Source organism: Sarcophilus harrisii, chromosome 1, assembly GCF_902635505.1.
Source record: "Sarcophilus harrisii chromosome 1, mSarHar1.11, whole genome shotgun sequence".
NCBI classification, from domain to species: domain Eukaryota; kingdom Metazoa; phylum Chordata; class Mammalia; order Dasyuromorphia; family Dasyuridae; genus Sarcophilus; species Sarcophilus harrisii.
Window position 1 is genome coordinate 198,923,881 of NC_045426.1, and position 13,856 is coordinate 198,937,736.

Genomic DNA, 13,856 nt, shown 5'->3' on the forward strand with positions numbered 1-13,856 from the left:
AATCTGTTTCCATTGCCTTTATGGCCTTTGGAACAAATTCTCATCTACCTATTCCACTGGAAGGTTAATAAGAGGTAGCTAAAAAATGAAACACACACACACACACACACACACATACACATTTGTTTTTCCTTCACTATGAGATTGCTTTCAAACTACCTGTTTCCTTCTTTACACTAAAATAATAGCTCTATCAGTTTTCAGCTTTTTATTTTCAAAATGTGCAAAAATAATTTTCAACATATCATCCTTGCAAAAACTTGTTCCAAATTTTTCTTTCTCCTTCCCTCTGACAGCAAGTAATCCAATATAAATTACATATGTGCACTTCTTCCTAGGTACCTTTTTTGATAAATTTTTTTTTAAAGTCCTTCTATGCCTATACTTTGTAGCATTTTTAGCATAAAAGTGTTGTACTGTCAAAGCCTTTTTCTTTATCAAGATATTCATATGGCTTTGTATGTTTTGACTTTTAACATAATTATATTGTTTCCTGGATGTTGACATAAATCCCATTTTATCAGAATGATTTCTTGAAAATATCACTATAATCTGTTGATGGCATTTTGTTTAAAATTTTGAGTCAATGTTCATTAATGATATTTGTCTACAATATTATGTTTGATCTTTCTTTGGTTTAGGTATTACAGTTCTCTCAAAAAGGTATTCTGGAAGAGTACTTCTCAAATTTTGAGAATAATTTGTTCAATATGAGTTCTTTAAAAATTTTGATAGAATTTTTCTCCCTATTGGAATATATGGCTTTCATCATTATTATATAATTCTATTTGCTTATTTGAATTTACCTTTGTAGGATTCCTTTGACTCTGGTGTTTGAATCTAAGTTTTTCTTAATTTTCATTGTTTCATTAAGAAACTCAAAAGTCTTCCTCATTAAAGTTCCATTTTTGTGTGTAAAATTACATACTTTTGCATTTTTTTTTAAATTGCGATTCTGGAGCTCCTCGATGGCACAGTGGATAGAGCACCAACCCTGAGGTCAAATTTGGCCTCAGACACTTAACACTAGCTGTGTGACCCTGGGCAAGTCATTTAACTCAAATTGCCTTGTGCAAAAAAAAAAAAAAGTTTCCTAAATTGTGATTTATTTTTAGTATTTGAACTTTCATTTCTGGCTGCTTACAGTATCTTTGACTTAGAAACTTTGAATTTTATCTATGATACTTCTGGGAATTTTCACTTGTTTCAGATGATCAGTAGATTCTTCCTATTTTCAATTTCCTTTTCAGTTAATAAATTTTACATATAATTTCTTGAAATACAATATCTGGCCTCTTTTTTATTATTGTTTTAGGTAATTCAATAGGAATTTTTTTTTTTAGTTCCTCTCTCCTGACTTGTCTTCCAGAAGTTTATGATAATATACTTAAACAAAAAAACTTAAAAAAATTTTTTTTCATGGAGCCATTAACTTTCATTTGATATAGTCTAATTTTTAAGAAGTCCATTTCTTGGATATTTATCTGTGCCAAGCTAATCATTTTCCCATTTTCTTCCTTAATAATTTTCTTTCTTCCTTTACTATTTATTTAATATGAGGGCTAGGTGAGGTCCTCTTCTGCACTGTTGGATGGAATGTTCAGGCTTCATTCCTCTGGGTTCCTGATGCCAGTTTCTACTTCCCTTAAGGTGTCTGCACTCAGAATACTGGAAGGGATCATTTGACTGAATCTCTTGAAATAGGCTTTCCTTTTATCAAGATGGTAAGTTATCTATCACCATGAGGAATCTTTGATCAGGATGCTGAGTGATTTGTCCCCCACCTCCAGGCTTATTTGATCTGGATACTTGGTGGTCTCTATCTCCACCTCCTGCAGGGCTTCTTTAATTAGGTCTTTGGGTGGTCTTATATCCCTCCAGAGGTCCTCCTGAGTAGGGTCTTTGGTAGTCTTATTACTCCCTGCAAATTCCCTACAGTGCTCTTTTGTCTTTTCCTGGCCCATCCCCAGTTAGGATATAAAGTGTTCTACCTCCTGAGATTTCTCCTTTTAATGGAGAATGGTGTAATCATTGTAATCATTCTCCTAGGACTTCTCAAACCAGGAAACGTTCTGTCTCCTGCATCTGTTGACCACATTTGTGGCTAGATTTTCTAGCAGGTCTCTTCTTTTCACATCCATAGCTGCTTCTTGTTTTTGTATAGCTATGGGCTATATAAAGGAGCTTACTGATGTTTCTGTTTGAATTTGTTGATCATTATTTTGATGCTTTTTCTAGGCCACTGCTTGAGTAAAAGTGGGAATGTTGGCTTCATTAGTGACTCTATATTAGCTAATGTCCTGTTTTTAGACAGTCTATCATCATCCAAAGTTTTTTTTTTCTACAATATGCTTCCTCCATTTAAAAAATGAATTTAACTATTAAGTTAAAGAAAAAAAAAAAAACTTTGCTAAGTATATCAAATATTGTAAGACCAAGCCTAACTTAGTCACTTAGTCCAACCACTCAAGTGAGGTTTTAAAAGGCATTAGCCCATATAATGAAATTCAATTGAAGTATGCTTTAATAATAGGCATTAAAAGAATATTCTCTAAAAAGACACACTCAAAAAAAATTTTTTTTAAAAGAAAAAAGGTTATTTCATTATCCTTTTATCACTTCTACACGCACTAGGATAGAAACTCCAAAAGTACATTCTATAGGCAGTAAAAATTCAGCAATTCTGTAGCAACCAAACAATCGAGCCTTTTGGATGCAATAAAAAGCTCAGCTATAAGGCAATCACTCAGTTTAGTATTACTTATAGGCAATAAAGGCTCAACCATATCTTTTGAAAGTTTTTTCCCTTTCAGACTAAGCCTTTTAATTGAATTAGGTACATAAAGTGTCACTTTAGGTTAAATAAGAAATTATGATGGAAGAGATCCAACTATAATCACAAAAGCTGCAGATGCATGAGCAAGCTCTGGCTGTCAATGTGATCTCTCATCAATGAATTGACACTAGCACAATCAGTAATATATGGCTGGGATCTGTCAGGGTTGCAGCAAAAGACAGAGACAATTCCTAGTTAAAGACTGAAGAAGAAAATGTGAAAACCTGATGTAAGTCTGGAGATTAAAGTAGGGAGGGAACAGCCTAGTCTGCTTTCAGCAGCAAAAGCAGACTAGACAGAATCTAATCAGTTTATGCAGGAATAGGAAGTAGAGTCTAGTCTAAATGCAAAGTTCCAATAAAGAAACTGAGACTAAGTAAAAAGAAAATGTTGAAAAAAAAAAAAAATAGAATGAGAAGCCTCAAAATACACATGCACAAAGAGTTGCACTACAAATTCAAGTAGTACCTGAGAGAAAATACTTACCCACATAAAGATCAAAAATACGGAACAGTCTTTCATTTCCTTAAATATTTATTTCCCTATTATCTTGATTATAAGTTTTTAATTTTTTTTTTTGTTATATTATAAGCCAAGATTTTCTCTCCTAATGATAGCTGCCATTTTTATGTGAACTTTGGTACTTTGTAACTCCTTTCTGGTCACCTTGCAAACTTTAAATTGCCCCAGAAGCTCTGGATTTTAAATATGATATTCCTGGATGTTTGTTTTCTGGAGATGACCAATGAATTCTACTTTCATTTTGGACTCTGATTTTAATAGGTCTAAGCAGTTTTCTTTTATGATTTCTTGAATTATGGCATTTGTTCTCACTCCTCCCTTACCCCCAAAATTGTTCTCTATTTTTGAACTTATATAGGTCAGATGTTTTTGTTAGTAAATACTTTAGTACTATTTTTTCAAGCATTTCTTTTTTGTTTTATGGAAACTTTCCCCATTTGTTTCATTATTTTCAGGGAGGCTATTTGGCCAAGACTTGGTATCTCCTGTCTAAGCTACTTATTTTCATTTCCATTCTTTACTAAGAACTTATTTCAATCACATTTTTTTTTTAATCTCTTGCTCCATTTCAATAAATAAGTCCTTGTGGCTAATTTTTTCTTTTTTTAATCTGAGATTCTACTTGTAATTGCTATGAGTTCTATTCTTCTGTCTTCAACATCCTTAGATACATAACATTTCAACCCCAGTAACTGGTATCTTCTATCGCTTACTCTATTTTTAGCCCTACTTTCTGAAGTGGGACGCTGTGTCAGGGCTGGAATCCACTTACTCTCAGACAGCATGCATGGCCTTCTCTGGTTCTATTTTATACCATCCCAGACTCTGGATACTGTCCTTCCCTTCCATTGGTGTCTGTGCAGCTCAGAGGGCTTGACATTTCAGACCTGCCTATGACCTCCTGCTGTGGAGTGCTGCATTCTTCAAGGCCTTTGGCAGTGGCTGAGGTCACAGGGTTGCAGACTCTCAGCGCTTGAAGAGCACTGCAAACTGTTTCCTACCCTTCCTGTCTGAAATTTGTTGGCTCTCATTTCTACCACATCTGAAACTTGAGTGTTCCAGTTGTTCAAGTTTCCTTTTGGAGCACTCCCATCTTCGTGTTCTCTGGAACACAATGTCACTCCAGGTGTCAAGAGTATTTTTGGTTCACAATGGAGAATTGTGCTTACCCCCATTTTTCACGATGGAGCTCTCCTTTTTCAGTACCTGCAAGTTCCTGTATGTTTAAGCCCCCTCTGTTACCCGGAGCTGATGAAGGTATTCCCTGTAGTATTTTTTGATGGATTGATGGAAGAAAGTCTTCTGTGTTATGTGGCCTGTTCTGCTCCTTTTCACTAGCCCATCTTAAATTGGAAATATCTTGTTCTGTCTTCTTAAACCAGTTTTTTTTTAAATGAGATCCCTAATATATTCATAGATGAGTAATGCTCTCCAATTTGTATGTTCACTTCTTTGCATGAGATAAAAATTTCTTGCAAAAGTTCAAAATAAATTATATTTGGGAATGATATTTCAACGCTAAATATAACAAAAATGCTATAAAAACAATCTATAATGTTCAATTTTTACTTTCCAGGTAAAATGTGGCAGAGATATTTATTCCCACCTCTCTTAATGCCTAGGTTAAATATAAATTAAAATTATACTGCAAAATTGTGCTGGGCAAGAACTTCAAAAGTTGGTTGAAACGGGCATGGCTTGTTTTTCTAACATCAGCAACGGGTAAGAAATATTTCATAAAAATTAAATAATAGCATATGAGAAATTGCTTTTACAAACTAAATGCACATATATGCATATACACAGTGAATTTATTTAATAAAAATTCATTTATTTAATTTTGGTTTATTGTTGGCCAATGATGGCAAAATAGATTATTTGGGAAAAGGAAAAATTATCACCATGTACAAATATAATGTACTAACAAATTGTATATAGTATAAAAAGGATCTTCTGAAAGACAGTAAAGGCAGAATGGTATGAATTGAAAAGGTAGTGTTTAAAGCAAAACCAAAAAGTTTTGTAATTATTTTTAAAAACACAAATACTGATACTATAATAGTAAAATATTCCCTGCTCATCAAACATTTTATTGCAGAATGGAAGATGTTAAGTGGAAGTAAAGAAAGAAAACACAAAAATGACTGCCATATATCTGCAAGGGAAGCAATAGAATGGTCATCTATACTGCTGTGCAAGATGATTCTAGAAAGGCTTTTGAATTATAGGGAAGCAATTATTTTCAGATACTGAGAAAGCAAAGACTTGAAAAATCAAAAACAGCCTTTTGATGTTTAAGGGACAATTTATGATATGCCAAAATATGATATACACTAAAATAAAATGGGATTTTTATTTGAAAAGGTATATTACATGTGGCTATATAAATCACTCAGCACAAAAAATATCTGATATTTTGTCAATGTTCATGAAAATGTCATTTTCATGTATCATGTATCATGTGGTAATCTAATGAGGAATTACTGAGCATCAGTCCTGAGATCATCCACAAATCAGATTTTCTAAAAACTATGGGGAAAAAGGATTCATTCTTTTGAATGTGAAATGAGAAATTAGCAACACTACAGACAACAGTAACCTCAGACACAGAGATTTAGAGCTGGGAGGGACTTTATAGCATTATTTATCAATGGGCTATATATACCCTTCTTTAAAAAAAAAAAAAATCACCCAATTTAAACAAGTATATTAAAAGTCTCAGCAAATAAATTCTCTTTTTACAAATTTAATGCTATCAAACTGTTATAAATGCTATGGATGCTCATTTCTGAGAACTATGATATCTGAAGTTAGATTAATATATAATAAAATTACATTTGTTTTTTTTTCTATTCAGAATAACAGGTAAAATAGAAAACTTGCAGAAATCACTGAAACTCTTCAATCAGAAGATATGATCTCTTCTTTAATATTAAACTATAGAAAAATGTCTCTGTACCCCAGACAATCTTCTCTCAAGTGGTCCTGGGTGGCAAGTGTTGCTTATACATGCCTGCAATTGCTTTGGCAGCGCTGTAGATCATTTGTCTCCGAGACATGCCAGTGAAAGCTACATGCCAATCAGTCCGGTTGACATGTACCAAGTTTTTCTCAAGCACTTCACCCACAGTAACCAAAAGGCCTGACCATTTTAAATTATAGTCCTGGGGGGTGAGATTTTGAGCCTGTGGAATAAAAAAATTAGCTGTTACTAATAACATTATTTAAAAGATATTTCTAATATATAAATAAATAGCTCTATTTCAGTCACAGAATCAAAAAATGATTACTGGAAATCTTCAAGCTAGATAGCCAAATAACCTATGAAATAAACTTTTAAGACTGCCCAAGAAACAAAACAGAAAAGCCTCTTATTTTAAAATGAAATTAACTCAAATTTAAGGGCTCCTTTAAAAGTACTACAATCTAATCAAGTTCTATTATTCAGTTTGTCTTAGTAGTATTCACCTTATATAAGTGAATTTTAACATTTTTTAATTTTATTTTTTTATTATAATAACTTTTTATTGACAGAATTTTAACATTTTTTACAAATAACATAACATCTACTCTATATTAGGGTAATATAGTATTGACAAGGGATATATTATGGGCCATTTCAAAGACTTGTTATCTTGTCATTTGAAGTCATAAGTTTAAATGGGTATTCAAAACAGAGCTCAAAGACAGCATGTATTTTAGCCACATCATACATACTAAATTTAATTCCTGTCGGCCTTCTACATTGTCCATCACCACACCCAAACATATTTATAAGGTAAGGGACCAGGAAAGCATGTTGGATGACAAAAAGATAACAGCACATTTTCTCTTGCAGGATGTCAAATGCAGAACAAAGTTTACATTCAGATGTACAGCAAGACAGAATGTCAGATCTATGAACTTAAAAAGCACAGGTACTAATACAACTACTGAATCTGTATGATAGCAATTTAAAAAAGTTGGTCAAAGAGGTATAAGGAACTAACAGACATATACAAGACCAAGAATACACAATATAAAAGTAGTCAAAGGATATGAATTGTCAAAAGAATTGTGAACTCTTTCCAGCCATGTGAAAGAATGCTCTAAATTAATAAGAATAAAAGAAACTGAATCAATAATCAAATCAACCTTAAAGATTCATCTACACCAGGCAATATGGCAAAGATGGGAACAGTCAATGTTGGAAAAATTGCGGAAAAAAGGGCATATTAGAACCATGAACTAGTCTAGTCATTTTAGAAAGAACTTTGGAATTAATTATGCTGAGAAAGAGACTAAAGTGTTCAATCCACCCAGAATTTCCACTACTAAGTATATGCCCAAAAGAGGGAAAAGACAGAAAAATCCTATTTACCAAAATATTCATAGTAGCTTTTTTTTTTTTGGTGGTGACAAAAAACTGGAAAAGAGAGATGCTTTTCAAATAGTACTGGTACATGGATATAGTGGAAAAAATTGCCTTTCTCAAAAATTAGCTACAAAAATTCAGAGAAAGGAAATCTATACAATGACTACAACAATACAAATGTGAAGAACAAGAACAAGACTACACAGGAAGTAAAAACTATGTGTGTAATGACCAAGCTAGGTCCTGAAGAAGAGATGAGAAAATATATCTCCCTTCTTTGCAGATGTAGGAGAGACGGTGGGAGTAGAAAACTATATCAGATCATATCATACTTGGCTGATTAGTTTTACTGAAGTGGTTTCTATTCTTTGTTACAAGAGCTAGCTCTTTGTGAAGCAAAGGAGAAGGGATATTTTTGCTAAAAAATAAGATAATATGGGAAAAAAAACTGTCAATAAAAAAAAAAAAATTTTAAGAGAAGTTAAAGTCAAAACTAAGGATTTACCAAGCACACTGGTAGGTGAGAAAAAAAAAAGTGAAATTAGTTAATATAAGAAGATCTATAGAGATGAACTGGTTATATCATTCGGGAAAGCACTTTGAAATTTTGCTGGGAAAAAGAAATTAAAATGCTCAGGGATTCCACTGCTAGGCATATGACCCAAGAGGTTAAGATCCCATTTGTACTAAAACATAACAACTTTTGTTGTAGCAAAAAACAGGAAAGAAAAGAAATATCTATCAATTGGAGGAATGGCTAAAAAACTACTAAAACAAGATTATATTAGGATATTATTGCACCATAATAATTAATATGAAGAATTCAAAAATGCATGGGGAAGATTTCCTTGAATTAATGCAAAATAAAGTAAGTTTGAAGAATGCCTACAACAATGTAAATGGAAAGAATAGCAACAAAAGAAACCAAATTTTGGGTAATTGTAATGACCAAACTTTTGACTCCAAATATATTTAGAAAAATGTATTTCTTTCCGTTCATTGTAAACATGCAGGATTATACGTGTATGGAACATTGACTCCTGTTTAGACACAACAGAAGCTAGGTTGCTGAACTGATTTTTGCCCTTCTTTACTACTCTTTACTATCTGAGATGGTTGCCTAGGAAGAAGGGAGAAGGATATATTTAGAACAGAAGGTAAAATAAAAATAAGAGATATCAAAAATATCTTGAGAAACATAAACTGAGAAGAAATTTTTTAAAAAGAACTGACTCGATTATAATTAAAGTTTAATAAGTAAATGATTCATTTCAATTTCAAATTTCTGATACTGACCCATTCAAATAATAAATGGTAATAACTAACAGGGTGAGAGTAAGGTCCTATTCTATAAGAGAACATTTAAATATACTATCCTCCTATGATCATTAACACCAACATCTTTGATGAATATCTTTACCTTTTGATAGAAATTATAAGGGCTAGAGCATAAATTATATATTTCAAAGATTCAAATATAATTAATTCTTTGACATAAGAGATTCTACAAAAAACACAACAGTGTAAGGAACTGGGAGCCAGGAGGAAGGAGCCAGAAACATAGTACCTTTTTACCATAAAACAACTATACAATTGCTATCATATCAGACTATGAGATATGACATATAAGTACATATTATTCCCATTTTTCAGTTAGATGACCTGAGACAAACCGACAATTCCTAGACTATCACCTGAATCACAATTATCTACCATCTTTACTTGCTAAGTAATTAATTAGAACAGATTATCAAAAAATGAGTTGAGAGAACCATAAAAGAAAATCAAGTGAAGAAAGTAAATAAAGGAAATTAAAAATAAGAGAAAGAATGAAATATGGAAATATGGGAAGTGCAAAAAACAGAGAAAGTATAAAAAGGGTAAAGGACATCAGAGAAATTATACAGTTGAATTCCTGTAGAAAAAGTTAATCTGAGATAAAAAGCAATTATTTCATTTTAAAAAAGGGCCATTTCATTTAAATAATACCTGCTGTACATATTCCAAAGGCACTGGTGTAGCTTGTGTAAATGTTTCTAGATGAATGCCATGGAGAGGATCTTCAATTATCAAACAGCCAATGTCAAACCACCTGTAATGCAATATATTTGCTGAATTATACATTTTATAAGCAGATCAATTAAGAAATCAAAATTCTTTTTAGTTGTAACAAAAAGAAACTGATTAGATATTGATGTAAGGAAGATAAACCAACATTATATTAATGAGTATTTCTTATCTAATGTCAAGAAAACGAATAAAAACAATAACATTATTTTTTGTTATCTTTGCCAATTTGTTGGGTATGAAGTAGAACCTCAGGTTTTTCACATTATTAGTGATTTGGAGAATTGTAGCTGTGAATACCTGGCAATTTTTTTAGCAACTGTTTCTATCTTTTGGTCACTTTAGACTAGTTATCTACAGAGAATATTTAAATTTTTGCTTATATGTCTTGGATAGCAGAAATTTGATAAAAAATTTTTCATTAGACCTCCTTCCTTTTCATCCCTAGGTCCATTAATCCCCCCCCTCCCCTTCCCCCAGTGCCATGTAATTAAATTTATCTATTTTATCTTTTCTAATTCCAACAGATTAAAAAAATATTTTAAATAGATATTTTGGTTTTTACAATGCTTGTATCTGCCCCTGTATCTTTTCCCCTTCCATTCTTCCAGGGAACCATTCCTTAAAACAAATAATTGTTTTTTTTAAAAGGAAAAAAATTTTAGTAAAATGCCACCTCAAAATAACATATTACGTTCAATGTTCTAAACCTAGACACCAAAGGGGAAGAGGCAAGAGTCATCACTTTTTTTTTTTTAATTAGGAAGAAGTTTGTTATTTTTAATTCCACAATGTTCCAAGTTAGATGATTTTTGTGGCTATTCTCTTTATTTAAATTAATGATATTATTATGTATATTATTCTCCTGGCTATTTTTACTTAATTGTGAATCTGTTCATGTATTTCCATTCTTCTCCACACTCATCATGCTTTTCATTTTATTTTACAACACTGTAATATTTCATTATATTCCTATGCCATAAGTAGTTAACCATTCTCCAACTGACAGGAATCTGCTTTGTTTCTTCTTATCATAATTAGTGCTATTAATAAGTTACAATAGCAACTTATTAATAGTGAGTTCTTTCTTTTATTATCATCTTGCTTATTGATTTAATCAGCTCCCATGGATCCAATCACTACCTTTATGCAGAGGATTCCCAGCGTTTGTATTTACACATCTTGAACTGCATGTTCTTTTGCCATTTCAAATTCAAGATAAGCAAAACAGATTTCATTAAGTTTTCCCATTAATCCTCATTTTTGACAACCTGTTTATTACTTTCAAGGAGATCACCACTTACCCAGGCTAAGTGTCATCCTAAACCTTACCTTCAAACATCTTTTAAATATATCATCTTTATCTCCATTCATACATGCACCACAACATTAAAGACTGACATTAACTCTTTCCAGAGCTATTTCAATAACCTTTCAATGGATCTCTACCTCAATTATTTCTCTATTCCAATTAATCTTCTACTCAGCTGCCAATTTGACTTTCCTAAAGCATATCACTCACCCGATTAGCCCACTTAATGAATTCAAATGGCTCTCAGTTAACCTCCAAGATTAAATACTAAGTCCCAATTACCTCTAAAATAAGTCTTCTGTTTAGCATTTAAAACTGACTGCAAGTTACTCTCCCCTCCTACTTTTCCTTCTATTTATACATCACTTTTCTCCACCACACATTACAATTTAGCCACAAAACCTACTTGCTATTCCTTATATCACCCAAATCTATGTCTTTTCATTAGCTGACCCCTATTCCTATAAGTTTTTCCTCTTACTTTTGCAATAAATAAACAAATAAATAATTTTCCCCCCCTTGGTTTCCTTTAAGACTTAGTTCAAAAACTGAAATTATGTCCAAAAATTATTAAACTGTGAATACCTTTTGATCTAGCAATATTAGTAGCAACAATAATAATGATAGCCAACATATAAAATATACCATACATTCTGTTAAGGTGCATTACACATTTGATCCCCACAACAATCCAGGGAGGTAAACTGAGGCAAACAGAAGTTAAATGATTTGCACAGGGTCACATAACTAATAAGTATATGAGATCAAATATGAACTCAAGTCTTTCTGATTGCAAACTTAGTGTGCTGTCCACTGGGCAGCCTGGCTGCATCTGGTTCCATACACTTGAGAAGATGTATCTGGTAGATCTTCAAAATGACTGCAGCCATCACAGATCCTTAGGGTTTGCTGGGATGCTCAAGAGCTTCATACTTGGCACTATTCTCTTTTCTGTTTCACTCAAGAGATTTTCCCATTCAACTTATAATATTTGGGGAAGAAAAAAGTAGCTTCTTGCCAAAGATTATAGGATCCCTAAGAATAACAAATGCATGGAAGCATCTACTAGTTTAGCTTAGCTCAGTAGTAATTCAATTTTTAGAGTGACAAATATGGAAGAATTTGGCAAACCATAAAGTCCACAAAAATATATCTTTTCAAATACTTAGGGTTGGAAACTTTTGGTGATATCTCATTATTATAAATAATTATAAATTCATTCCAGTAATAATTTCCAAATCAGCACAAGCAGAACATTTAAAAAAAAAAGGCTAAACTATAATCCAAATAATAATGTACCTTAAGACAAAATACTTCACTTTATTAAATTTAACTATTATCAGGCATATAAAACCATTAGAAATGGAATTACTTGACTAATTTTTGCCACTAATCTGTCTTAAGACTAGAAAACTAATAATATCATCAATGGAAATGGTAGAAAAGCAATCTTGAACACTGACACACGCAAATATTTTCTTTTAACCTCTATAAAATAGTATCCAAAATTTGGATATATGTAATATATGCCATCTTGATCTAATAACACAATCTACACAATAATAACACAATCAAGATATAGTTCAATAAGCCTCTTACTTGTCAGGTAGCAATTCAGCAATGAAGTTTTCTACAGACACAGCAGGTTGTTTTTCATGAATCACACCAGAACGACGTAAATTGTCTATACGCTCTTGGGCCCCCTGAAAAATAACAATGCAAGAGTTAAGAGAACAGCCTTTATTTCATTTAAATGTTGTCTGAATGGAGGCAAACCATGAAGTTATCTGGAAAAACCTGGAAAATAATTAATGATCAAGAAATCCAATTAGAGTAACCACCTCTTCTCAAAGCTACACAAACCAGCAAAAGAACCTACCAATCACCTCCTAAAAGGAATCCCAAAAGGAAAAGTACAAGGAACAGCACAGACAGAATCCAGAGCTCCCACATTAAAAACAAACAAAAAAACGTACTGAAGGCATCAAGAAAGTATTAGTTCAAGTATTAAGGAGCCATCATCAGGATCACCTAAGACCTGACAACTTCAAATATACATGTTAAGAGATCTGGGAATACAAAATTCTAAAAGACAGGAGCCAATAACCAAAAATAAATTGGTCATTAATGTGTATTAATATACATGTTATAGTTTAAAAAATCTCTGAAAGATTAAAGAGAAGAGGGATAGTTGTGAATTTTTCCCTACTAAAAATTCAGCAAACCATAATGATCTATGGTTGTTGCAATTAACTTTAAGAGCTATGAGATATACTTTTTTCTTTATTATTATTATTATTATTATTATTATTATTATTTTGCTGAGGCAATTGGGATTAAGTGACTTGCTGAGGGCCACACAGCTAGGAAGTATTAAGTGTCTGAGATCAGATTAGAACTCAGGTCCTCCTGGTGCTCTAACCACTGCACCACCTAGCTGCCCTGAGATACACTTTCTAAAATGCATTCATAGATCCTTCCACATTCCACCCAACTGTGTGAGTCCAAAGACCCTTCTGCTGGAGGGGAATCCATTCTATATTCTTTTGGAATCCCTGGCCAGATAATGGATTCACATGCTTTAAAGAAATGAGTAATGCTGAAAGTCAATTTGTTATCTTTCAATTGATGGTTTCTTCAAATAGCACATCAGTTTTTATTTCTGTATTTATTTGAAACATGAAATAGATATCTTAAAATCTTATTATTGCCTCTAGATATTATTTTTGCATTGAAAATTATTTATAACTTTATAGTAATTATAA

General features: G+C 32.3%; 1 protein-coding gene across 2 annotated transcripts in view; it reads right to left on the bottom strand.

The window, feature by feature from the left end:
- Positions 1-5,680: 5,680 nt before the first annotated feature.
- Positions 5,681-13,856, bottom strand: part of PRRC1 (proline rich coiled-coil 1) — a 41,869-nt gene continuing 33,693 nt past the window's right edge. For both annotated transcript variants that reach the window (XM_031968530.1, XM_031968537.1), the window contains 3 exons: positions 12,691-12,794; positions 9,702-9,804; positions 5,681-6,543 (listed from right to left, as the gene is read on the bottom strand). In XM_031968530.1, coding sequence (XP_031824390.1) covers positions 6,334-6,543; positions 9,702-9,804; positions 12,691-12,794 — 417 coding nt within the window. In that variant the 3' untranslated portion in view covers positions 5,681-6,333. The remainder of the gene's footprint in view (positions 6,544-9,701; positions 9,805-12,690; positions 12,795-13,856) is intronic.